The 27885-nt window shown below is 42.6% G+C and overlaps 1 protein-coding gene across 4 annotated transcripts in view; it reads right to left on the bottom strand.

Moving 5' to 3' along the window:
- The window catches only part of ERBB4 (erb-b2 receptor tyrosine kinase 4), a 517882-nt gene that overhangs the window by 17461 nt on the left and 472536 nt on the right, over positions 1–27885 (bottom strand). For all 4 annotated transcript variants that reach the window (XM_079310612.1, XM_079310614.1, XM_079310613.1 and 1 more), the window contains 5 exons: positions 8267–8422; positions 6005–6080; positions 3913–4059; positions 2590–2687; positions 715–885 (listed from right to left, as the gene is read on the bottom strand). In XM_079310612.1, coding sequence (XP_079166738.1) covers positions 715–885; positions 2590–2687; positions 3913–4059; positions 6005–6080; positions 8267–8422 — 648 coding nt within the window. The remainder of the gene's footprint in view (positions 1–714; positions 886–2589; positions 2688–3912; positions 4060–6004; positions 6081–8266; positions 8423–27885) is intronic.

Here is a 27885-nt window from a genome sequence, read left to right as displayed (position 1 = left end):
ACCTGCAGCAGGGCACAGACATGTAGGACAGGATTCAGCACCCCAGAGTTCACACAGCAGGGCTGACACTGTTCTGCAGCTCTCAGGGGTTAGTGGACAGAGAAAGGCACCTCCAGAAAGTAACTCCAGAAAGTAACTGTGTGAGCTGAATTCCCCCTGAGCACTCTCTGTGCCCACAGACAATGAAGAGCATTTCCTCCCCTGGCAGGGAGGGTGCAGAGATCAGCCTGCCATGTGCTCAGCACAAGCACACCTTTGGGAAGGGGGGCTGTGAAAGCATCACATGCAGGCAGGAAAAGGAGCTGGGCTGGAAATCTGGCTCCAGACACAACAGCCACATTATCTGCATGCTCCAGCTGCCCTCAGTTACATCAGTGCCAACCCTGCCAAGGCAGCAGGGTGGCAGCAGCAGGGCTGTGCACTTCCTGGCCACATCCCAGGGCAGATGCAGCACTGCTTGACTGCAGGAGCCTCAGCTGTGCTTTCAGGACAGGCAACTCAAGCTGAGCTTCTGTTCACTCAAGGCTGGGCTATTCATTTGGAATTCACTGAGGCACAATGAGCAGGGACAGTGACAACATTTTGATAGCCACCCTCTTTACAATGGCAGCTTGTAATTCCCAAGGCAGTGCTGGCCTGTGTTTGATTGGTGTACTTAAATCTCCACCTGTGCTTTTGTAAAAACCAATATTTTCTGTCAGAGCTTGCTCTTACCCTGTTGGAATCAATCCTTGTCCTGGAGGTGTAGATGGGAGGAGGAATGTTGAATGCTTGAGGAACAAGGTACTCTTCAGCATCCATCATATCTTCCAGGTCTTCCTCATCAAGAAGATTTTGGAAGAACTTGCTGTCATTTGGGCTTGGGAGCTTCATACGATCATCTCCCTAAACAGATTGTATTGAGAGAGGAAAAACATCAAAAGATGGATTAATTTCCCAAAGAGAGAATTTCAGCCTTCCTAATGTCTTGGCAGCCAGGCTGCAGGGACCACACATGCTGCTTGGTTTGTTCAAAAGCACTATATCCACATAATTTGTGAGGTTGTTTCGTTGTTTGTTTGCTTTATTTACTGGGAATATGATGACAAAAAGGGAGTAACTGCATGAATAAAGCAAAACCATTTTTTGGGCATTCTTGTGATTGAGCTTTTGTTCTTTCTTCTCTCTTTTTGCCATACAAGATCAGTTTCTCACCCCAGTTCTGACATATTTTGTGAAATATCTCAGCTATTTAGGCTCAAATAGGAGAGTTTGGGAATAACAAGGAAACTGTTGTGTCTGGATGTTTGCTTTATCTTAATTTGTACTCTAAGGGACTTAAAAGGTAAATTTCTCTTCTGTAAGTGTGAAAAGTTCTGCAGAATATAAGAGAGCTGAAAACAACAAAAATCAAACCAGGGAACAGCAGTGCCTTGAAATAACACCTGTGAGCTGGAGATGCAAATCCAGGCTGCACTTTGATGAGGGATGGGCATGGTAATAGCAGAGGTACCAGGGCTATGCTCATTTAGCACCAAAATTCCCCTTGACTAGTATCTCACTTTCCAACCATATTTTCCTTGTGCTGAAGCTGAAGGAGAGCAGGCTGCCATCTGGCAGCTCTACCCAGTGACATCAAACACCAGCCACACTGGGACTGGCACTGGACCATTCAGGAGACATGAAGTGGCACTGGCTGTACCTCTGGAGGCTCTTGCACCAGGAATTCTTACATCAGTGAGAAGCTGAGGATCAGCTCAGTGCACCTCTGCCCTGTGCTCCATGATGTGGAGCAGGTACAGCATGAGACAGAGCATGAGAATATCATTCCCTGCATCAAACTACCCCCATGTTCTGGTCTCTGGTGTTTCACCATCACCTCCACTTTGAAGTTTTCATTTTCCTTCAAATTGCTCACACACTGGGTCCTTACCTAAGAACCTTCCACCTTCTGTGCTGGAGTCTGAGCTGTGATAAACACACACAGGTCTAGGCTGACACAGAATGAGGGAAGGACACAGGGCAGGTTCATGGGATGAACCCCTGAGGGTGAACCCTTCCCAACCCTCTCACAGGGATGTGGAGCCTCCAGAGCCCTGAGAGATTGAGGAGAACAGAGGGAAGCTCCTCCTGAGCATTAGAGTGTGACACAGCTCCTGCCTTCCAAGAAACTTTCATGTTTAGTCTGTGAAAAGAATCCTGCTTGTGATCTCAGCAGTGCAGGAAAAGACTCAGCCTAATCAATTTCAGAATCAAAGAAGCCTTTTGTCTAAAAATAGATTCACTGTCCACCGATGGACAAAATTTGTCCCCAGTTGTCCTCAGGAATGCAAAGCACTGAGCAGCTTCCAAAGCCAGACACTGTGTATGTGCTCCTAAATACGAGCTTAGGAAAGAATTTCAGATTGTTATATTATTAACATTATTATTTTTGAGACACTGACACTGCCCATCCCACTTCATGCTTGTATAACATTGTGGTCCCTGTTTGCTTTAGGTTCAAAAGAGCTCTTTTGAACTTCAAAAGTTTCAAAGGCAATGTCCCTAACAGTTGGGTGTTGCAGAAAGAATTCTTTTTTCCCAGCCCTGTGATGCTGCAGGGTTGCTCACCTGAATTACCAGGTATCTCTGAGGGTCTCGAGCCATTCTAGAGAATTCTGCAGCCAGCTCCTTGAATTTTGGCCGACTGTCAGCATCAATCATCCAGCCTGGATCAAAGATGAGAAAGGAAACAGTTAGGTGACAAGGTGGAAATAATTTGATTTCTTTAAATGCACAAGTTTGAAGTGCTTGCAAAAGCTGCAATAAAGAACCCAGAAGAATGGAAAGTTAGAATTCCGTGACGCATAAAATGGGAAGCACCTGGTTTTGGCCAGACTAGACTGTTCTTACTGCATGGAATTTTTCTTAATTTGCTGGGCTCCTCTCTGTCCCAGAGACAGCAACACCACCTTGCAATTTTGTCTGTCTTGCACACTTAGATACCAGCACTGACTGACTTTTATCAAGGATGTGTCTCACCAGATGGGACGTTTTTGCACTCAAGAAAGCCCTTGCACAATTTAATTTCCACACCTCCATGCACACTACAACTGTTTTCAGAAAATATTTAATTTACTTCTACTTGTCCTTTCCTTTTTTTTTTTTTTTCCCAGGGCTTTTGTGTACAAAGCAAAAGGGAAAGGAGTATATATGATAGATGAGATGACTGTATGTTAATCTCACTTAAATTAAGCCAGAAATATCAGAGAGACATTTCTAATTCTTTTTAAATTAGAAGCATAACCTTGGAGGATACTGTCATTAGAGGGGGTATCATGGAGATAAAAAAGTTGGAAGAAACCATGTGCAGACTTTTTTCCTTTTTTACTAGAGTAAAAATATTCATAAATTTTTGTACTGGAATAAGAATGATAAAAAATAATCCTCTCTGTAGAATTTCTTCTATTAATTTTACTTTTTATTATTACTATTGCAATCATCATTCTTGCTACTAACAATAAAACACTTGTGATTTCTTCCCTCAATATTTGGAAAAGGGATTTCTCCTCACAACCTTCTCTGGCTGGGTACCCACGTGCCACAATTATGTTTAATACTATCTTTTTTACATCAGAATCAATTGTCATGGAAATGACAAGGGTTTACAATAACAATCATGCAATTCTGACTTCACAGCAAGTGTGTGAGATAACATCTGACAGTAATAAGGAGCTGAGCTAACTGGGCCCTTCATGGCTAACAATTGCAAAATTGCAAAAGATGTGCAGACAGCATTTAAATGGAATTTACAGTATCCTGGGAATCTTTTGTTTTGCAGCAGCAGCTTGCAAGAGAGTTTCTCATCTGTGCCAGACATTAGCCATGCAGATTCTCTAAAGCAGAGTCCCTGTTGTGCTGAGCACAGGGGTATCAGAAGTGGCAGCTGCTTACACTTCACCATCACCATGTAGACATCAATGGTGCAGATGGGGGGCTGGGGCAGCCTCTCCCCCTTCTCCAGCAGGTCGGGGATCTCTCGCGTCGGGATTCCATCGTACGGCTTCCCCCCAAAGGTCATCAGCTCCCAGATGGTGACTCCTGGGCAGACAAAGAGAGTCAGTGTCTGAGGCCACACCACCTCACTGCACAGTGTCCTGAACCAGTTTGGCACTGCAATATCTTCTTCTTCACCAGTGCCTGGAGAAACACTGTGGGGACAGGAGGAGTGGCTGCACAGTGCCTAGCTGGGCTTAAACCGTGACAGCCTGCCACTTAAAAAACTCTGGGGAATGGTGAAACAGCACTTTGTGGTAATCTTCAAAAGCAACTGTGCTCATTTTTATGGGTGTAAGGAATGGCATGATAGGCCTGAGGCACATGAGAAAGGTCTGAGACAAATGAAGGAGGGTAAAGGAAATGGGTGCAGTAACAAAAGAGCGCATCACACTCTTTTATCAAAAAGGGAAATGAATGCCTGATGCACTCTATTATTTTAAGGGGAAAAAGAACAGATGTTCCTTCACTTAGAGCATCAATTTTCAACAAAGGTACAGCACTGAGTAACATCAGGTCATTGGCTTTGCCTTGTAAGTCATTCACAGCCACTGCTATCATTTTTTCCCTTAAATCACCTTATGGATTTGAGTTTATATGATAGTGCTGTACTACAAACCCAGGATTCTCTTTTTGAAAAGCCACAGGATTTGTTTAGGCTTCAGAACTGGAAATAAAGATCATATATCATAAGTAAAAGAATTTGTGCCCGAACAGAATCTTAAAAATTGAAAATGCTGCTCTCACACATTTTGTTTAACTTTCATTTGTATTGCAAAGGTCATTTTAAGCACACCTCAGATCAGTACCATATTTTGACAACTGTCATGCTAATGTGAAAAGTGATGAGCAAAATTACCACATGAGTAAACCACATTTATTTCACTCTCATTCATCTCCTTGTTGATATTAAATGACTTTAACTTGTCAATTGTTTACAGTTTTTTTCCTTTCTGATTTTAGATATTCTGGGCTTCCTGCATTTCAAATGAATTTCATAAATGAAGGCATGTTTTTCCCTGAGTGATCCAGGGTATACAGAATTTGAAGAGAAAGAGCAGCTTTGCAAGATGAATTGAACTCTCCCAGGCTTTTTCCAGCAGACTAGAGGAGAGCAGCTACCCCTCCACAGCAAACAGTGTCTTTTGCTGCTACCCACAGGTAAAAGTGAGTAATGAACAGAGATGTACATCCTTTGGCTCAAAGTGATATGGCAACAGGAAATGCAAATAGGGCTCCATAGCCCCAGATACTGCTGCAAATTTCCATTTACAAAGGTATACATGATTTTATTAGTACTAGCTATACCAGATAAACAGGCGGAAACCTCAGCAGATGTGGCAAGCAGCTCATCAGAATAACCATTAGCAGCACTGAATGAACACCTCATTTCTCAAATATGACTTTTTCTCTGTGTGTGTAGCTCACCAATTCCCAAGTTATCTGTGGAATTAAATAGATGCTTGTTCTAGTTAGTTTGGAGAGCTTGTCTCTTTCTTTTCTTTCTCTTGCCATATTTGCTCTGTATTATGACAAATTCCCTTTTATCTGACTCTAGGTAGAGGAAGTCCCATAAGCCTGAAAATGTTTTTTGACATTCATGGCTTTTAGAGCTGAGCTTTTCAAAGGCTGCTGAAAATTGTGACTTGCAGCTGTATTTTTATGAAGCTGTGGCTAAGCTGAAAGAGGTCTTCTTCTGTCATAATAATCAGCCAAACTGCTACCAGACCAGACCAGCCCTTGAGGCACTCACCCCAGTGGGGAACATCATGATAATATATTTCAGTGAGCAGGGGAGTAACACAGGAGACAGCAACAATTGCTGATTAGAGTTACACATTTAAAGGGAATTTAAAAAAAAACAAACTCAAGAGCAAATGCCTCTGGAATTAATTCCTTTGAGAGAAGAGAATATCTTTAACATAGTAACACAACTTGGTTTAATGCTTTAAAAGACACAACTTTTAAAACTAAACAGGTGAAGATTTACCATAGCTCCACACATCACTCTGATGGGTGAATTTCCTGTAGTGTATGCACTCCAGAGCCATCCACTTAATTGGCATCTAGGGAAGGACAAGAGAAATGTAACCTTAGAAATAAATTATTAAAACTATACAAACAGATCTTGTATGAAAATAACATCATCATCATCATCATCATGGTAAACAGGCAACGAGGAGAATTTACAGTGCTTTATTGTTAATTCCTAATATTTGTTAAAAACCTAGCCATCCCAGTTCTCTGTTCAGCACTGCAGTGAGAGAAGTTGCTTCCCAAAGCAAGCCAGCAGTCACACTTTCATTCCTGTGTCAGTGAATCAGCCTCAGGGTGAGCTCATCCCTTCTGACAGAGAAGAGTAAAACCAAACTTCATTCCTGCATTACAGCCCACCCTCTCCAGCTCCTGCTGAAATGCAATTCATGGTGTTTCCCATTCCTGAGCTGGGCCTGGCAGTCTGTGAATTCCTGATGGACAAACACCCTGGAGATTTTTACCTGGCAGGGACTTGCATGGGTTGCCTCCAATTTGGAACTATGGAAGAGGTACTGGAATAAACCAAAGGGATGAGTAACTGCAGGCAAAGTCTGAACAGATGGTGGGTGTAAAAGCAGAGGATGTGTCTTCATTCAAACCCTTATGAAACCACCTTCCATGAAGCTCACTAATGAACATAACCTATAGCATTATGGCAAAAATAGCACCTTGTAATAAAGGCTGCCTTAACTCTTGCAAAGACAGTTCATCCTCCCCCACTACACTCTGCAGAAGTGCATTGCTTTCATTCCCAATGTATCCCAGATGTGAAGCTGCTGAAGGAGCTGCCTTGTTCATTATGGGGTAACTCAGGTTGGAAGTGATTCAGTCCCACCTCAGCTTCACAGCAGGTTCAGCTCCCTGGGAGGTTAGGCCAAGTTACTCAGAGATTTGCCCAGTCTGGACTTGAAAACCTTCCAGGATGGAAACTGCACCAGCTCTGTTACAACCACTTGATTTTCCAGTCCAAACCACTCTTAGCACGCTCTCAATGCTACCAATGTCCCTTGGATTTCACAGGATGCTTTTCTGGACCTGGGGAGGGATACATCTGACATAAATCCTGCTCCAGAGCTCTCAGCAGGGTAACAAGCCCAAGACACAGCTGGCAGGAAACAGCTGGCTTGCAAGGATCAGCTCTTTTTCTGTCACTCACTGTCAGGTGGAGGGAAGAGGCCAAGGGGTTACTGAGGAGAGGGTCACAGAGATGAAGGAATCAGGGAAAGCTGCCAAACCCCCACCTTCCCTGACAGGAGGAATCTTTCCATGGGGAACTGGGAAAGCACTGGTGGCTCCTCTCAAGCTCTTCACCTCCCTGACTGACCTGCCCAGGTGACCCAAGGGCAGCAGCCACACAAACAAGGCAGCAGCTCATCCCAGAGAACAGCACACACTTGGCAACAGCTGTTTGTCCCAGACAAGGGCATGAATGAGAACAAAAACCACAGACAGGAGACCAAACTGAACATCAGGAGAAGGAATGACAGGTGAAGCAAATCGTTTGGGATTCTGTGACACATTGAAATGGGGAATTTCAAGATGTTTAGGGAGCAGCCAGAAGCACCACATGCTTACTGCCTTCTGAATTTTATCATGAATTAACCTGAAATTGGCAGAAACGAGGTAAGGAACTACATGGCCATGGTGTGGTTTGCTGGAAAGTAGTAGGGGAAAATATCTGGTTTCAAAATTTTCCTTGAGCTGGCTTTTAGTGGCATTCAGCATGGTACTGGAGAGGTGGACACAAGACAAAACACACACAGGCTCTTCCAAAGTGATAGAAGAGCTAAATCATCATGTCCTGTGGCTTTCCCTTTTGTTTCCACAAAAATTACTTGTTTGGGAAAATGGGACTGCATTATTGAGGTGTGTAGTGGCCAGAGAAAGAGGCTGGCCAGGAATACCCCAGAACATCCATCACTCATTGAACTGAAGTATTCAAAACAGGACACAAACTGGTGCACATGAAAAAAAACCTAATTCTGAGTGTGAAAACTGCTCCTGCAATTATATTCCATTCCCTGGAGAAGCTCCTGTGCAAAATATTAGTAGATATTATGTGTGCTTTCACACCACAGTTCTTCCAAGGCAGGGCTTTGCTCAGTCAGACTCTCTCACAGGTAACAGCCCCACAGGGACACACTGAGCTGAGAAGGAACTTGAGGAGGTTTGTCACAGCATGGTAGATTCACCTCCAGGCATGTTCAGTACTCACCTTTCCCCCATCAGCATTATACTCCTTCTCATCCCCTTCCAGAAGCCTGGCCAGGCCAAAGTCAGTGATTTTCACGTGGTTTGGTGATTTCACCAGCACGTTACGGGCTGCCAAGTCCCGGTGCACGAGCCTCCTCTCCTCCAGGTACATCATCCCCTGGGGAAACAACAACACCACAATCATCCTCATAAGTCTTACATGCTTTTTGAGAGCTAACTTTCACTGGTGACATGAAAAATAGCTGGTTCAATCATGAGTATTTACAATGAGAAAATGACCTAGAGTGCAGAAGTCCAGCATTGCTCTTGCTCTGAACAGATGACCTTGAGTAAGTCCAGTCTGAATGATTCTATAAGATTCAATTACCAAAGGGAGAAAAAACCCCAACAGAATAACACTGGAAAAGTGAGACAAAGAAAAGAAGTATTACAGCCCTTGTTCTTCAGACAGGAAATCTGATGACCATAAAAAATGATAAACTTAGCCAAAGCTCCCCAGAAATAAGAGCACACTGGGAAACAATCCCAGCTCTGTTACATTCCAGACAAGTGTCTTTAATTCAAGATAAAGATTCTTTTCCATCTTCAAATGGTTTTTAAGTTGGTCACAAATTTTCACTATCCTCAGTGGATTAGAAGGGAAACAATTCTTTATTCCAAGTGCTGCAACTCCCTCACCTTTTCACTCCCTTAAAATATTGCCTGTAGTATTATAATAAGGCAATAGATCAATGGCCCTTTTTAGATGAGCATATATATTCTGTTAGAAGTATATTCTCTTAACAAGCCCATCCAGCTGCCTTTAAAGATAAGGTAACATATACTCAAACTGCCTGGCCTTAACCTTATTTTTATTCTGATGGGAGACTAACCATCTACCATCAGTATGGAAATTTGCACGATGCTTTGTGACACTGGGATCAACACCAAAGCTTGGTCTTATTAATTATGTGACACACAAAGGATAGTTGGGCAGGGTTACAAGCCTATAATTTCATTAAAAGGCATTTATGACATTAACCACCATTATCAGAACTTAGAGATGAAATCATACACTTGACAATTGCCTTTAAGGCATCCCTTAATATATTAGCTCTATATAATACATATGAGATAATTTTTAAAAAGTCATTGCTGCATACCAAAGAGATCATGTTATCCCATAATACAGATGGTAATTCAGAGAGTCACATGTAGTGATTAAAATAACCAGATTACTCAGTGCCATGGGCAGCTTTTATTATCCCTTCACAGCCTGAAGAGCTCACAGGTACCTGTCCCCATACAAGCTGCATCCCATGGTTGCCCAAGAAATGGCTTTGAGGTTCCTTCCACCTCTAGGATTCCATGAAAGTGGATGTTTAACACAAAAAGCATCAAATGGAGCCTTAAACTGGTTTTAAGTGAAAAATTTCAGTGTATACACAAGTAAAAGCTTTGAAAATATGTGGGAGAATGTTTGGCATAAACACTGTTTCATGAATTCAGCATGAAGGGGCTTTGAAAGAGGACACAGGGACTCTTTGGCATAAAGCAACTGAAGTTATTCTTTAGAAGCACTGCTAGTTGAAGCAAACACACCCTCCTGCCAAGTGTAAATCAGTATTTTTGGCTTTTGACCATCAGAATTGTAAGTCTTTAAAAGAATAATGTTTTTGACATCAATGTTTTTTGACATCAAATTAAAACCACTGTAAAAAAAGACAAATAAATCTCATGGGCTAAACAATTGAGAGTCACACAAAAGTCACACCATGATACCAGTAGATGAAGGAGTTCTGCTGGCATCAGAATATATCAGGCCCAAATAAAATTAAAATCTTTAATAGATTAACTTGTACCTATCAGCACTGAAACAATATGAAAATACTGCAGATTTCTTTTGGGCAATCAAAACAGATGACCTGTACCAAGGCTTTAGCATCCTGTTTCTAGTTAATGATGGCAGGAACAGATGGCAATGTGTGCAAAAACTTCACTGAAAGAGCTGCAAAACCAAATTCTTAACCATGCCTGTTTGGTCTTATTTTACTGTATCTAATTTCAAGCATTTTTTTAACTTATAAGCTAAGACTTTTCACTGTTTATTCTAGTCATTCACTTCCATTTATTCCCATTTTTGTGCTATTATTTAGTATCTTAACCTCACACTCTCAAGACCTAGAAGGATGTGTAATCATCAACACCTTGCATTGCTCCTCAGCAATAGCACAGCTGGTTTTGTTTTCTGTCCAGGAAGAGGGCAAAAATATCTGCCTGTGCATCATCACACAGTTTGCTTCACCTCTGTCAAACAACCTGCTCAGGGCTGTCTCCCACCTGTATAATCCAAAAGCTAAAATCAGCCCTTGAAGGGTTGGTTGGCAGCTACAAAATCCTCTGCAGAGCCCATGGTCTGCAGAAACTTAAATCCTCTTGGGAATACCCAGTGTAAATATGTTTGATTTTCCTGATACCATATCAACAAGCTTTAAATGTGAGTGGCAGAAAGTATAAATGAAAAGGTATATATGTGTATATTTTCAATAATTGAGGATCTCCAAGTGAAAGGAAAAGAATCTAAAAAAGGGAATCCTACAGTATTCACTGCAGCAATACTGTCTAAACATATATTACCACTATCTGGAGACAGTTTTAAACTTGACAGGAAAAAAGCTCTATATGAATCTTTAATCTTTTAATATGATACAGAACTATGATAAAAAATACACAGCTGGTGGCATCCCCACCCAAAAAACCCATGAGACAACATCAGAAGGACATTTTATGAGTTGAATAGACTAAAAGTTATTTATTAAGAGCTATAAGAAAAAAGATCTTTTGCAATTTTATTAAGGAATGTTTATAAATTCTCTGGCACTGTCACAGCTTTGGAATTGTCACTTCAGGTACAGTCAGGTTTGCTCTTTTCACAAGAAAAATATCAGGTCTGAAAATGAAAAAGTGTGCTGGCAATAAACTGAAGTGGGACAGTGATAAGGAGACTTTGTGTCAAAAACTCCATGGGACAAGAGAAGATACTGATCTGGGACAGCTTTCTGATCTTTCCAAGTGCTGAACTTCAGTGTAGAAAACACCAAGTTAGGTTCATAAAGTTGTAGGATTTCCAGTGCTGTGGAAGTATCACCAAAGCTAGGCTGGTGAAGGAAATTGGAGAATAAAAGGATTTTTTAAAAAAGGAAAACGAAGTTTTTTTGGCAAATCATGGGTTTGTCCTGAGATCTACCTTGAAGTTGTGGCCACAGTTTGCTGTTCCCTTAATTTATTATAAGCAGTGTTACTTTCTGCTGCTGCTGTAATTTGCTCCCAGTTTGAGGGAAGCTTTTGAGCACAGCCTCCATTTGAACAGCCCAGAGTGTTAGAGGTATAAGCACAGGTTATTTCAGATGCTGTAATTTGATTTCCTTCACTTTTCTGGACTTTTTGGAGTCCCACCTTCCTGCTGAGGATGCTTCTGGATTTGTTTCAAAAGCTACTGTGCAGGGAGTGCTCAATTCTGAACTGCATGAAAGATCTTTCACTCAGGTGCCTGGATTTCATCTCCAGAAAAAAGATATTCATTACTCAGGACAGAATTCAAGTATGTAAGTCATTAAATGCAAAGTACTTTTGGGATAATTGCTAGAGATGAACTGAAGTTCAGTGTCGAATCACTGAAGTTTAACACCTCTTTTGTCTTCATGATGCAAAACATCATTTTGCAAGAAGAAATTAAAACTTAAAGACCTTCACCTGCCCCAAGATCTTTAGCAATATCAGCCCACAGCAAGCTCCCCATAAACACTTTTTTCAGTGTGACTTTTGCTTGTTTTCTACACTAAACATAATTGTTTCCCTAAATTGAGGACATGTTGATCTTACCTCACCCAGGAATTAAGATAAGAGCAGCCTGTTTTTCTTTAATAATAACTTCCACCCACCAAAGCCAGCACACATGGCAGATTCATCAAATTCATTCTTCAGGTACATGAAGGAAGAAAATTTCGAGTCCAACTCAATTCTCATGGACATTAATCTGCAGCCTTGGAGACTGCTCTCTTACCATCCTAATAACTCAAGCCTTGCTTAATAATGTGAATCACTGCAGAAAGCCTCAAATGATCATCTTTTCCCCTGCATACCCCATGGAAAAGGTGTAATTTTGCCTGGGGCTAAATACATTTTCAAGGAAAACACTGTGCCCTTTGTTGTCAGGAGCAACCACTCTCATCCAGAGAGAGATGCACTGACTCAGCTGCAGAGGGGGGATGTAACACACCTCCACCAGCTCACCTGCCAAGGATTCCTGCAGTTCTGCCAGCCCTGGTGCAGCTGGATAGAGACAACCAGTCCTGCACCCTGTGCTGTAAGCCCAAATATTTAGGAGTTCAATTCAATTCTCTTTGGCAGACAAAGAAAGCTTATGTGGTAGCAATGTATTTCTGCCCATCTCCTGCTTTGACAATCTCTCTCAAGGTTTCACTTCTCTCCAGTTTAAGTTTGAAGCAATGTGCTACTCATGGGTGGCAAGCTGGATCTCAGGGTAAAAGTGCTTTTATCTGAAGCTGGCCATTTTCAGGATACAAAGGTGATACAACTGTCTGGATTTGCCTACAGTTGCTTTGGTCCTGTCCACCTGAGCAGGACCAGCTGACAGCAACTTTGCCAGATCTGCCATCTGAGCAGGTGTGCCAGGAGCAGAGGGGACACTGCTGATAACAGCATTTTCCTCACAGTCCTGCTGGGACTTGGCTAAATCTTTTCAAACTAAACAGTTCAGACTACACAGAAGCCAGACCAAGACTATCTGTCCTTGAGTCAAGAGATGGGATCCTAGTGCAGCTGGGTTATTGTCCCCATGGAGAGACAACCAGTGAAAATCCAACTCCAGCACAGGTAACTTGTGAAAAGAGCAGTGATATTTTAAACACAGCTCAGTCTTACATCTCTCCACTTGTGGCTCACCCAGGAGTACAGATTCTGTCTGCTCACACCTGGGCTGGCTCAGCTGAAGCACAAAATTGGGATGAGCTGGCTTCATACCAACCACAGGAGGACACATACTACCTGTGGCAATATAAAAGTGCCAGTTGCACATCAAAAGAACAAGTGTGGATAAAAAGAAGTCAGCACCAGATATTTGCTTTGCACCTTGTACCAGCTGCAGTTTATTTGTTCCAGAAATAGGAATCCAAAACACTGATTTACTACACTGCTAAATTTCATCCCAGGACACAAAATAAAGAATTTGCTGAAGTACAACAGGGCAAAACAAACTCAAGAAGCCAAAGTGAAGGGAAAGAGGCTATGAGGCTGATTAGATGAGAATTACAGGAAAAATGCTGTCTATTCCAAAATGACAGGTGATTCATAAAGGGAAAAATAGTGGAAAGAAATGAGAGGAGAAGCAATTTCATAAGCTTATGACATTTCAATCCTTAATTGACTGGACTGAGCAGACATTTTGATGGGCCCAGACCCACTCCAATCCTAAATTAACATCTCAGGAATGTCATCTCACCCCCTCACAGCACAGGTAAGTGGGTCACTGCAGCAAGCTGAGCTTGTGGGGTCCATGAAATGAAGCTCTCTATCCTGGCTAGGTGCTGAAGCTCCTCAGGCAACACCAGAAGGGGAGTTTGTTCCACTGCAGCATCAAACATGTCCTTGGTCTGAACTCCTGTGGAAAGATGAGTTCTCTCACAGGCTCCCTCAATTTATGTAGCTTTCTGGATTAGGTGGTGCTGAATATAAAGATTCTGATGAAAGGTGTTACAAAAATACCTAAAGTAGTCTAAGCAATGAGATGCAGACCAGATATTTATTTCAATACTGGCCATGCTGGATATGGCTCTGAGTTCTGGTCCCACCTACAGGCACATCTGGGCAGCTGCTGCAAAGTTCATACCCAAGGGTGAGATTCCTGTGGAGTTGTGCCTAATATCCATTTTGCAATTAACATTCTCCATTCAGTGGGTAAATTGGGTCATTCTGGCTGTGTCACCCCTAGAATTCAGGTAGGTCATACTTTACCTGTGTTACCCCTTCACCTGGACCAGGTGTCCCAGCCCCCTGGGACTGTGGCTGTGTGGACAGACTACATTACTCTCCCCTATTCCCACAGAGCTGGAAAGAACAGGGATGTTCTCCCATTAGCTCTGAAGAAAACCACAGCTCAAAGAGGAGAGAGGAACTGCAGCCTGTAGCTGTGCTTACAGTAAGTGTAGCACCAGTGCACTTTGTGCAGTTCTGCAACTGCACCAGCACCACCTTTTTCTGGGAAAGAGGCCTTTAAACAAGAACTAACTGCCTAAATAACAAACCCATTACTGCAAAACTCTCCTTGCTGGGCAATAACATTTACTGCAAAGTAACTACAGTTTAGAGACTGGCAGGATCACAGTCCTTATGACAAAGGCTGTTTCAAATTGCTGTTTCAAAAGCAAATCACAGTAATCTGTTCTACACATGCCAGAAGAAGGAATATACCTGTCTGCTGATCTGGGCAGTGCTCAGAGACTTCAGGTTTCAGCTCCCAGTGGATCACATACTCCTGGAAAGTGTTTGATGCTTTTCAAAGTGGCAGCCAAAGAGAGGTATCAATTTGAACAGCTTTTTGAATGCCATTCTTCTCCCTTACATTAATTGCTTCAGTTAGACTAGCTCCAGCTCCTTCCTCTGAAGAGCAGGAAGGCTGAAAGCAGCCTGTAATAAAGGAGCTCCCAGTGGAAGTGCAATGGGAGAGCTGTGACCAGTGCTTCCCTGATGCTGTAGCTCCAAACTGCCCACCAGGGAGATCACTTGGCTTTCCTGGAAGGAAGCCCATAGCAGCAAACTGGAACACTGGGCTACTTTCCCCCCACCCAGCACTGACCTCTTGCCAATGCAATTACAGTTGGGAGAGTGTATTGTGCAGTGCATTCAGTCTCTCCAAGAAAGTGTATCTAAAATGGATTACTTCTGCTCCTTAGGCAGGCAATCAATAGAGATGTGGACTGCAGTTAAGTACAGAGCTGTCTGTGGGCTGCAGCACTTATCCTCTGTGTCTCTTCAGAAATTAATTAAAAATCAATGAAGTGTGCAGCCTATTAATAAGGAATGTCCAGATTAACAGATACAAGCACAGCCCCACTGCAAACACTGGAAACTCTCCAGCACTCTAAACCACACCATGCCCTGACCTTTCATGGCCATGCCCTGCACCTGGCTGAGCTGCAACATCCCCAACTTGGTGCACCCTTAACAAATTACATGCTGAGTGTTTCAAGAACTGGGGGAAGCATTCAGAGCCTTCAGAGTTTCTCTACTAGGAAATTAACTCAGAGCAAAGAAAAACCACCTATGTGAAGGTAGGATCCAGCAAACATCTAACAGAGGGTTGAGTCCAATATCTTCTCTTAATTACAAACTTTTTTTTCAGACAGCTTTATTGGGAAATGACTCCTGACCCTGTGGCAGATAATTTTCCACTGGAAATGTTCTGATAAACTGGCATGTCATGCACTGGATGCAAGGTTGCCCAGTATTCATCTTAGGTATTTGCATGTTATGGTAATAAAATATGTGATAAAAGAGGACTTTCCTGCACCCTGTGTACTTGGCTGTGTGCTTGGGCAGTGCCCATGGAGCAGACAGAGAAACTGGACTGGGGTGAGCTTGAAAACTGATAATTTTCAGGAAGATGGGGAGATTTGATACAGGCTAACCCTACAGGTGTGGTGGCACTATCTTGTGTGTTCAGACAAAAATCCCACAGGAAGAGCCCCCAGCAGCTCCCTGCTTTGCAAAGGGCAAATATGTACAGAATTCCAGTACAGAATTCCACTGATGCCCCTGAAACACTTGAGATATTAATTTTTTTTTACCTCAAGACACATGTTCCATAGGGCACTTTCAGTCCAATTAAAAGCTGCTAGCACTATCCTGTGTCCTCATTAAATGAGGCATGGAGGATTTAATTTTCTTTTCTGAGCAAACAACATGATAGAAGCTAAATTTCTGAGGTAGGCACCTTTATTTGAAAGATGCTCCCGAAACTTTGGGGCTCTGTATTTTTACCACTTTTAAAATCACCATTTCAGGTAAATAGGGAAACAACAGGACAATGGAATCACTGCTTTCAGAAACCACCATTTTCCCAACTATTCCAGTGCCAGAGCTATCAGGCTCTGCAGGAGAGGAGTGGAACAAGGGCATATTTACCCTCTCTCCTATTTTCTTCTCACGTGAGCAGAGCAAGCAGTCAGTCTGTACACCAGCTCCTGCTTAGGGCTGCAATACTGTTCCACAAAAGAAAATATTCTGAATCTATTCTAAATGCTTTTGATACCCTGATTTAGGAGAGTTCTTGAATAAATTACAGCTTTGAACTTCCAAACTCTGTTGCCACTAGGTTTCTGAGCACTTCTTAAAAACCCACATCACAGGTAACCATAGTTACCTGTCACATACATTTTTTTTTTTCCCTTTTCTAATTGAGTAGCTTATGACAGTGACAGAACAGGAGAGGCCAGCCACATAAACAGAGTGTGCTCTCTATAATGGCTGGATAAATAATCTATTAACCTTACTCAATAAACAGAGTGCTGGAATGGGGAGCGTGGAAGGCTGAAATGTGGTTTCAAGAGGCACCTCTTCCCCCAGCTAAAGCATCACATTATCACTAATGGCTCATGGTATCACTGCTGTGTGGACAGTGAGAGCCCACAGAGTGGAAGTCAAGCTGCCACTGTGCCCCATGAGCTGCCTGCCTTCAGGCTGGACATGCTTCTGTGCCTGTGTGGGGATCTAAACACAGCCTGCCACCTTCCCTGGCAGAGCTGGCAATGCAAAACACAGCCAGAGGCTGCAGGGCAAAGGACAGGACAGCTGAGCATGGTCTGTCCCCTCCCCTGCTCCTCTGCCCCTCAGCTCATCCCTATCCAGACACCAACCCCATGGAAATAAGGGGGCAACACAGCCAAGGCAATTTAAACAACCCCTGGCATCACTTTGTTACAGATACAGAAAATAAAGTATAATTCTACCCTTCAGGTCTGTGCACTTGGAGCATTCACTGCAGTGATATTTATGTATTGATTAACCTCCTGTAAAGGGGTTCTGCAGATCTACCAAGGGACCACAGTCCTACACAGGGGAGAAACTACTTCAAAAGCAGTAAATATCTAAATGGAAACTTTCATCATGGCCTCCAAACAAAACTTTTTTTTTTTTTTTTTTTTTTTTTTTTTTTTTTTTTTTTTTTTTTTTTTTTTTTTTTTCCCTATATCCCAGAAATATCTGGTTTGGCTCAAGCTTTTGAAATCCATTTATTTTGAGGTAAATCCCAACACTGAAGGTTTTGGTTCCCAAATCTGAGAAACTTCTCAGTGAGCCTGAACTCACTGTTTAATTGATCTCTGTACAATTCCCAGCTACAGCAAATACTTTAGTTGCAGATACTTTTTTTTTTTTTTTTTTTTTTTTTTTTTGTAAGGTTGTCTCTAGAACAAGGGCTGCCATGACTTATTTGAAAAGAAATAAAAATATTCATGACTTAGACATCTCGAGATCTGAGCATGTAGGTGGTGAATATATTGGAAATTTTGAGAGCTGCTGAGCTGAAACATGTGACCTGAGTGGAACACAGAGCAATCAGGGCAGGTGCATTTCCACTGATAGTAACATTTTAAGTGTCTCAAGACTCAAATACTGATTTTCTGAATTTAAAGGGATTTTTTTTCCAATAATTACAACTGAGACAGGTTCAAGTTGTGGGTCAGTGCTGCTACCACTGCACAGCACCCAGATGGAACACACAAATCAAGCTGAAATGGATTTTAACCATTGGCAAAGTAACTCACCGGGGAAGCAGAGGAAACTTAACCTCCTCTGAAGTCCCAAGTCTTCCTTGAGAAGACTCATACTTGAGCTTTCTCCCCAGCTATGACCCCATCACCTTTTGTCTCTCACTCTAATCAATAGCCATGATTTTTTTTAATGATTTACAATGTCAAACTGCTAGTCCTGGGTATGGAATTCACATAGGACATGGCCTGGAGCAGCCAAAGGGCTTTGAAGAGGATTCAGCTTTTCCCTCTAACCTGTGACCTTCTGAGGATCAGCCACCAACACCCTGGCTAAGAAAGTGTCCCTGCTCCTCCTGCAGTGATGATAATCCTCAGCATTTTCATGCTTCAGACTACTGCTCCAGCACTGCCAATGTGCCAAAACTGTTTATGACAAATTGCCACATAGACACAGGAACCATCTTCTTCTTAGTATTGAGATGAGAGGATTCCTAAAAGGGTCTGCTAATAGCAAAGCCATTGCAGTGAGCAGAAAAGTCTCACACTGCTTTTGGTTCATTTGGATCAGATCCAAACATGAGAAATCTCTGAGCACAGTTCCCACACTCTCTTGGCTGGCATTTTCTCAGCTATTCCTCCACCTCTTGGCTGCTTCATTCACAGTTCTTCTCTCTCTAAAACTGCTGAGATCCTTCAAAGGATCAGCTGTAGAAATTCACCATTTCCCCAAGGACCCAGTCATGCTGCATTTTCACTCCTCTCCAATTAAAACTAACTTGCATCAGGTTCAAAATATTTCTCCACTTTGACTGAATCACATTGATTAAAACACAGGCAGAGGCACAACCTGACCCCCAACAGAAACACCTTTAAGAAGGTATTTACAGTAAGGGTTCTTCAGGAGCAAGGCAGGGAGAATCAGGTTGTCTCTGAGGGCAGGATAAAACAATCAGGTCAATAAAAGCTGCGCAGCAGTCACCAGGTGTTATGGACTGTGATGGGAACAGCTTTTCTAGAGGCACTGGGGTGGGTGATCACACATGGACTCCTCTGAACTCAGTGGGACTGGATTATAACACACCCATATGAAATTCTGGCTCTGCCTCCCCAGTTAACTTGTACAACCTCTCCAAATCTCACCAGCATAAAATTGCTTCTGGCACATAAGGACACACTGCACTTCCAAGCCCAGATTCCAGAAATGTTCCTGGATAAATTCCTCGCCAAGCACAGACAGAATGAATGGGAGTGAGAGCTTCTCAGAAGCTGCAGCTCATCTGCTCACACTGCTTTCATTGGAATTGACATTCACATTCTTTTGCCATCCATTGCCATGCTTGGCTCCCTAAGAAATCAGGCTGATGCAGTTGTGACACACATATTAATTCTTCTGTCTGTCTCCGAGAGTTTATGAGTGTTTTCAACTTGATTTGGCGTTATACTTGACTCTAAAGTTTTGTGTTCTTACAAGTTCCCTGAAAGCAGAAAGGCAAGGAGAGGAGTAAGGCTGTAATATTTTCCTGCTCTTGTGATCACAGTTTTCTTGGGCACAAGAGACTCCACCTAAGAGAGAGACATTATTGAGGATACTTTAACTAGCACTAGGAACATATTAAATTCCAGATAACCTAATCATGAGACATAAATCACAGGCAACCAGCTCTCAGCAGCTCTACTGCTCACAGAACTGCTTTTCCAAAAAGCTCCAGGGGGCCTCATTCATCACAAATGCATCCAGTTCTGCTGGAAGAAAGAATGCAGCCCTATTTACATCAACTTATCCTGGACAAAAATTAGGGCTTCCTGCACCTGCTCTGAGGAGCTGCACACCAGCACACCACTACCCACGAGGTGATGGATCCTCTTTGTTTGAACTGCTGAATGGCACATGAAGGGGAATGGTAAATGGGTCAGAGAGATCCTATCTTCAGGAAAACCACTGAGAATGCAAATTTCTGTGGCACTGCCTCACTTGGCTTTGCCCAAGACAGATCACCTGCTCTCAAACTCATGAGAGCATTGGTCCCCTATGGACAGAGGTGCTGAGGAAAGGGAAACATTTGGTGCTTGCTATGCCAGCTGCTTGTGGTGATGTACCTGTTTGTTCAGCACATACCAAGATCTGCTCTTTGGGTGTTGGAAATGCAAACACAAACATTATTAATATTGGGCTGGGATCCTGCTTTCCTTGGCAGATGAAGGTGGCCTGGCACCAGATATAAACTATCCACTGACACTAGGAATGCTGCAGCAGATATTAGAATAGATGTAAAAGATGAAAAAAACTTCTAGATCTTTCAGGAGGAAGTTTGAGAGTCAGATGTTTGGGGAATGTCTTTAAGTCTTCTTGTACTACCTCCATCCTGTTGCCCATGGTTGTGTTGTGAATTCCCAATCCTCAGGGGAATTCTGAGGTCTCCAGCTTCATCAGCTCCTCTGATTTCATTTAAAGCAAAACCAGAGAAGTTTTTTGTCACTAACTCTGAGGCTGAGAGTACAGGGTGGGTCATTCTTAGGAAAGCCTGAGCTGGCTCTGGCTACAAAGCCAGGCTGAGGCTGGATGCAGCACAGATGTTTTCAGGCTCCTGTGCAGCTGTGGAGGCAGCCCAGGGCTGCTTAGCCTGGAACACCACAGCAGCAAGGCAGGACTCTGGATCTGCACTGGATTTGCCCCAGTCCTGTTTGGGGCACTGCAGAGTCCCACAGGTTCCCTGGACATTCCTGTGTCCCCTTCTACCTGCAATGGTCACTGACCTGCAGAACTCACCTTGGAGCAATGATGACATCCCCAGCCACAAAAAGGTTTATAAACTTACCAGACACCAACTTACTCCTCTTCAAGGACTCTACCAAAACCAACCCTGTGAACTGTGGAGGGCTGGGAAACAGCTGGTTTGGAGGGGTTTAGATCCCTTTCAGCACTGAGGGTCCTGATGTGTCACACTGACATTGCACTGCTATCCTGCTCTAAATCCTGCTGCAGGTACAGCCAGGGTAAAAGGCACAGGCTCAGCTGCTCCCAGTGCTGGGCAATCTGTGTGCCAGAAGGAATGGAAACAGAGCAGCCAGATTCCCAGAGACAAAACCTGAAGGCAGGTTTCCCCTGGCTGTCTCCCTCATGGACTCTCAGCTGTTTAATAATGTCTTGAGCCTACAGTGCCTTTTTTTTCCTTTGGTGGGAGTACTAATCACAGTCTCATCTACCTGAATGCTTATTTTTATGAAACTCATACAAAGATAATATCTTTGAGACCTTTTCTCCCCTGTCCAATCTGAATAAATTCAACCAACATTTTGAAAAGCTATTGCAAGGGAAACTGAAGAGAGACACAGAGATTGCAATGAGGGTAATTTCCATAGAAAACCAGCCTAAGTCCAAAAAGTTCTAAGAAAACTTAAGCCCTTACACATACCTTTCTTTTACAGGAAATAGCTTCCTTTCTATTTTTTAAAGGAGATTTAAGTAACCATCCAATCCTATCCCGAGGGGGAAAACTCTGCACTACATAAATACACTTTGGGCACCTTCACACCACACACTGGGCCACTCTGGCACATCCAGGACAGAAAGCCTGGCATGTCTTTCTGATCTTTTCTGTAAGAGCAGCAATACTGTAACTATTCCCCCAAAGGCAGACCAAAAAAAAAAAAAAAAAAAAAAGTTAGAAATACTTACTGGATTCTGTTCTTATTTGCCTTTTGACCTTCCAGAAATCAGGGTATACTTTTTAAACTCTTTGTGCATGCTCAAATTGTTTGATTTTGCTTTAAATGAAATCAGAAGAGCTGATGGAGCTGGAGACCTCAGAATACCCCTGAGGATTGGGAATTTACAACACAACCATGGGCAACAGGATGGAGGTAGTACAAGAAGACTTAGAGAAAGACATTCCCCAAACATCTGACTCTCAAACTTCCACCTGAAAGATCTAAAAGTTTTGTTCATCTTTTACATCTACTCTAATATCTGTTGCAGCATTCCTAGTGTCAGTGGATAATTTATATCTGCTGGCCCCACAGTGCCAGGCCACCTTCATCTGCCAAGGAAAGCAGGATCCCAGCCCAATATTAATGTTTGTTTTCACATTTCCAACACCCAAAGAGCAGATCTTGGTATGTGCTGAACAAACAGGTACTTCACAACAAGCAGCTGGCATAGCAAGCACCAAATGTTTTGGCAACATCCCAGTGCACATATTTTAAGTAGGAATTTGGGTTGCACATTTCTTATTAAAGAATAGAATGGCAGCAAAGGAGAATGAATGATATTATTCCAGAAGCTGTGTGAAACAACAAGGGAGCAGATGGGAGTGAAAAGCAGGATCCAGCAGGAGAGGGAGAACACACTGAGTGTGCTGAATGGATTAGCTGGCTGAGGGAGGGGAGATTTCACCCCCAGGTACCCCAGATGTCTCCTGGGGGGGGTCACAACACAGCCATGGAAAAGGGGAAAGACATAAAGAAAGCTGGATGTCCCTATGGGACTGCACAGTGACATGCAGGAGGGACAAATCAGAGCAGGACTTTCAGCAGGGCCTGCAGGAAAACCCAAGAATGGTGGGTGCTGCATGGAATCCAAGGCAGAGGGACGCAGGATCTGTCTCCAAGGAAAAAGACTCGTCCACATATTCTTAAATTAACTGCAGATCATTAAGGAAACATTTGTAACACATTATCCCTCTGCTAAGCTAATGAACACAGCATAAGAGATCTCAATTTTTGGCTGATTCTGTCAGTCAGAAATTAGTGACTTCCCACCTCTCCATGTCCCTGTGCTTCCAAGGGGACACAACTAGAGGCACAGTGAGGCAGGAATACTTTTCAGAAACAAGAGGGAAAAAACATTAAATGCAACCAGCTGATCTGCCAACATTTCTGGGGTTTCTCAAGCACAAACCCAGACTCTCAGCCAGCTGCTGTTCTGATGACAGGAGTAGGGCAAGCACTGCCCCTTTGCCCAGCTCCTCTCCTCTCCTGCCCTGGGATTCCTCCTGCAGCCCTCAGCTGATCCCTGGTGGTGCCTCAGTCCCTCTGGGAATGCTCAGAGCTGAAGACTGCAAATAAAAGGCAGGGAGAGGCAGGATTTGCTGGTTTGGACAGAGGGATGTGGTTCAGCAAAGACAGCAGAAGTGACTCTCTAACTTTTGTTTAAATATTCCTTGGTGAATAAAAAAAAGGATAAAAACAGGAAGAGAAAGATAAATTTTGAAACAAATTATTGTATTTTCTCTTGTAATGAGCTGAGCATTAGAATCAAAGCTATACTACTTGCAATGTGTTTACTGTTCTGGGTTGTGAGTTTTTACACATCTAATATAATTTTAATACTTCTGTCTTTTACAATAGGACTTAGTTCAGACCAAAATAATCACTGTATTAACTTTTTTTCTTAGCCACAGAAAGCAGTCCACTTCATTAGTGCAGAAACAGCCAGCCTCCCCAGTCCATCATTAATTCTTACTGTTTTAATTATGAAAAAGAAAAAAAAAAAACATTCTCTGTGGAGGAGTTTGTGCATAATGACACTGTAAATACAAATCTTAGCACAAAGCTATGAGGTACAAACCAGACAAGTCAGCTGCTAAAGGCAGGTTCTGGTGAAGTTCAGATTTGGTAGGAAATTAATTTTTCCCTCTGTCAAGCTGGTCTGATGCTACTCCAAAGCCACTGAAATTCAGTGTATCACATCTGTCTGCATAAGAAGGAAGCCCTTGAAACTGTCCTAACAATGAGTTCAAACCACATCCCCATATCCTAATTTGAAAAAGTTCAGGGAAATGTCAGCTCTGAGCGTGTAGAAAAGAACTATTTCTATAATGAGCATGAACTGGGATTCTGCTCCCAAATAGCTCCACAGAATGGGAAAGTTTTGATGAAGATGTGAACTTGGTCTCACTTCTAGTTTGGGCTGGTTTCTTCAGCTACTTTCACAACAGAAGCTGGATCAATAAACCCAGAGCACATCTGTAGTAATACAGATCTATGATGGATGGGATTTTCAAAGGTATGAACAGCCTTAATTAAGAACATCTCAACCCAATGGCTTTTGGATCTCAAACTGAAGCATGAGACAAGTGCTACAACATAGAAATTGCATGTCCACGTTCCCAAAATGGAATATTTAAAGTCCAGCCTGTGCATAGTGGCACCTCAGAGATAACAAGTTTGCATATAAATTAGGAAATTTAGGAAGCTTAAGGTGATGTGGATGAATGCACTCCATATATATGTATATGACTAAAAGGCTAGAGCCTTTTTTGTTTGTTTTAATTTTAGTAATCAGTGATATAAACTGTGATATTTCCAACTCGTGAGAATGTGCCAAGAAGAGATAAAGTGAGGGAAAAAAAATCTAAATGTAAGCCACAACCTTACAGTGAAATCTAAAAATTCCTCCAGGCTGAGATTTTGATAAATAAATAAATAAATTTTGGTTGCATTTGTGAGGCAACACAAATTACCACAGTCAGAACCAAAGTCCAAGAGATACAGATGGAGCCTCAGAGGATTTTTGTGCCAATTCCTAATCCAGCCCCAAAACTTTCTGCCTGAGAGCTGTGCCTGACTCAAATTCATTTGCTACCAAGCACTAAGACTTCCAATACTGGGAAATAGATGTGATTAGGCAAATAGATAAGAAACTCTAGGGATCTTGTTAATGGTCACTTTCCTGCTTACTCAGGACTATTTAAAAAAAGTATTAACAGAAGCAAAGAGGACAACAAGAAGAAGTAGCATTCATGCTAGTAATAAAGCAAAATCAATTCACAGGTTAAAGCAAATCCAGAACCAGAGAAATAGATTCTTCCACTAAAAGAAATACATTCTTCTTCTATTAATCATTTTTACAACTAATGACTACTTGTAGCAGAACATTTTATTTGTTCACATCCTGGTTACATTGCAATCAGTTCAACTAGTGAAAGGTCTAGCAGGCAAATTATTAGAAGTAGTACAATCTTCTATAGAACACAGAAAGGGAAATGTATCTTTGCTGATTAACAGATTCTAACAGTAACATCTGCAGCAACAGTGGCCAATCCAAACAACTCACTGAATAACTATTTTCATATATACACACACATACATGCAAAAAAGAAGAAAAATTCCTTTCCTTTCCTTTCCTTTCCTTTCCTTTCCTTTCCTTTCCTTTCCTTTCCTTTCCTTTCCTTTCCTTTCCTTTCCTTTCCTTTCCTTTCCTTTCCTTTCCTTTCCTTTCCTTTCCTTTCCTTTCCTTTCCTTTCCTTTCCTTTCCTTTCCTTTCCTCTCCTTTCCTCTCCTTTCCTCTCCTTTCCTCTCCTTTCCTCTCCTTTCCTCTCCTTTCCTCTCCTTTCCCCTTTCCCCTTTCCTTCCCTTTCCCCTTTCCCTTTTCCCCTTTCCTTCCCTTTCCCCTTTCCCCTTTCCTTTTTTGAGCTGGAATTCCTTATTCCTCTCTTAAGAGCTTCCTCTTCTTTCCTTGCTCCATTTCTAATGGAGAACAGGGTAATTGCCATTATTTAGTGGGAAGGGGTACTCAGGAGCCCCAGAACTTTCTCAGGGTGAGTGGCAGGAGTAATCACTTCAGCTGTTAGGCAAACAAAACCAGCTACCAGTTCCCACAGGGCTTGTCAGACCCACAGGAGCTGCTCTGTCCCCTTCCTTTGCTTAAGCTGTTTGCTGACTGGCTGACAGAAGAATGCCATCAATGTTTGCTCACTGCTTTTAAAACATTTTTCCAAAGGTGAAAAAGCATGGTTCTTTCACCTTTCCCCTGCCAGCCCAGACTCTGAGCAGGACCCAGCTGTCCTGCCTGCTCCCTTCTCTTCCAGCCCTATTGTTGGATCCCAGAAACCTGGGGGTTTTTGAGCTTTCTGTGCTTTCTGGCACTGTCCCCCTGGAGAACACTGCTTTTGACCTGGAGCTTCCAAATTTAAGTGATAAAGTTAAAATCATAGGTGTGTAGATAAATAGAAGTGTGTGCTTTCACATGGTTCTAAATGTGAAGTTTCTATAATATAGTAATAGGTATGGAACAGGATGAAGAATTTTGAGTAGTGTCTTTTTCAGTGCTCATCTTCCTTCTTCTTCATAGTTTCAAATAGTAATTTCTAGTTAGACACTTAGTGCTGCACTAAGAGTCACAAAAATTTGATTATTAGGTTCAAAGTATAAATAATGCAAGTGTTATTTCTCTATTAAAGTGTTTAGCTTTAAGAAACCTTGTAGCTAGCTAAATTCATCTCCATTTTATTCACTTCTAGCTGGTGGCTAGAAGTGTTACTGAACTTTCTGTGCTTCTGATAAAATTTAATAAACAACCAAGCCCAAACACACAAAAAATAGTTTCCTTCATATGTTTTTTAATCCTAACTCTAAGTGAAGGCAAAAAAAGACTCCAAACAAGCCACTAATTAAGTGGTGCAAACACCACCTATATTACACCCTCTGTCTGCCTCCCTTGGACTGTTTTAAAAAATCCTCTCTGGTGTGTTCCCTTTATGCACTGGCACACATTTTAATGCCAGTTTTTAGTCTGTCATCAATGAACTCTGCCAGCTCAACAAAGCCAAAAAGGCTTGCAGTTGGCAGCAAAGATCTATTGAAGAGCAGGGTAACATTTTTTCAATAGCAGCCTCTCATGTAAAATACTAAACTCTAGTGCATTCTTTCTGCCACAGGCTGCAACTAAACTGTAATTCCCTGACAGACTTATAATCATGATTTCCTACCAGCTGGCCAGGGAAATTATTTCAGTGTTTTACCCTGCAGAGCTGTTCTTCAGAGGTCAATGCTGACAGACAGACAGAAATGCTGTGTTAGGGTTTCAGTCCCTGGGAAGGCAGGGACTCTGCAGCTCCAGCCAGGACAGGTTTCCACAGTAGATGGCAGCACCCAGAGCTCTGAAACTTTCCAGCTGATCAAACTATTCCAGAGGCTCCCAGATTCTGTGTCTTACTTCATTTTCATCATTACCCACAATGGGGATGTCCTCCTCCTTCCCTGTCCTATTCCAGTTTGTAATAACCTCAGTTTCCTTCCAAAAGTCTTTCCCTACATCCCACCATTCCAGAGGTGATGATCAGCTTGTTCTGCTAAAAGTGAGAACTGAGAAACTGGCTCTTTGCTGGCTCTTATTTAACAGCTTTATTTCATCCCATTAAAGGGAAAAACAATAGGACATATTCATCAGGCCATGAAACTTTGTACTTCACTTGGAGCATCTGTGCAGTGAGAACAGAGGAGCAGTAACAGGTAATGCTTACACAGATTACAGGCCAAAGGAGATGAGATGTGGAGAGGGAATGAGCTCCAAACAACCATTCTTGGCTTTGAAAACTGAGAGCACAGCATATTTTGCCTTTATTATTCTCCCACTCTGGCAGAGAGATATCCCATTACCTGTGTACAGCAGGGATCAGGGAATGTTTCCCTCTGTACCAACTCTGCCTCCTCACAGAACCACAGAATGGTTTGGGTTGGAAAAGACCTTGAAGATCATTTATCTACAACCCCCTGTCACGGGCAGGGACACCTTCCATTATCCCAGCTGCTCCAAGCCCTGTCCAACCTGGCCTTGGACACTTCCAGGGATGGGGCAGCCTCAGCTTCTCTGAGCACCCTGTGCCAGGGCCTCACCACACTCACAGGGAAGAATTTTTTTCCTAATATCTACTTTAGACCTCCTCTCTGTCCTGTCTGAAAAGTCTCAATTCTCTCCACCTCTGCAGATGCTTCTCTCCCAGCTGCCAGCTGTGTCTCCAGCCTGCCTTCAGTGACCTGTTACCCCTGTACAACTCACACAAATGCTCCCAAATTTCTGTCAGGTCTGAAGTGACCACACCTTCCTAAACTGTTCCAATTGCCTTGGCTGATT

The sequence above is a fragment of the Erithacus rubecula genome, assembly GCF_903797595.1.
Source record: "Erithacus rubecula genome assembly, chromosome: 8".
In the NCBI taxonomy this organism is placed as follows: Eukaryota; Metazoa; Chordata; class Aves; order Passeriformes; family Muscicapidae; genus Erithacus; species Erithacus rubecula.
This window is presented reverse-complemented; position numbering and strand designations above follow the sequence as displayed.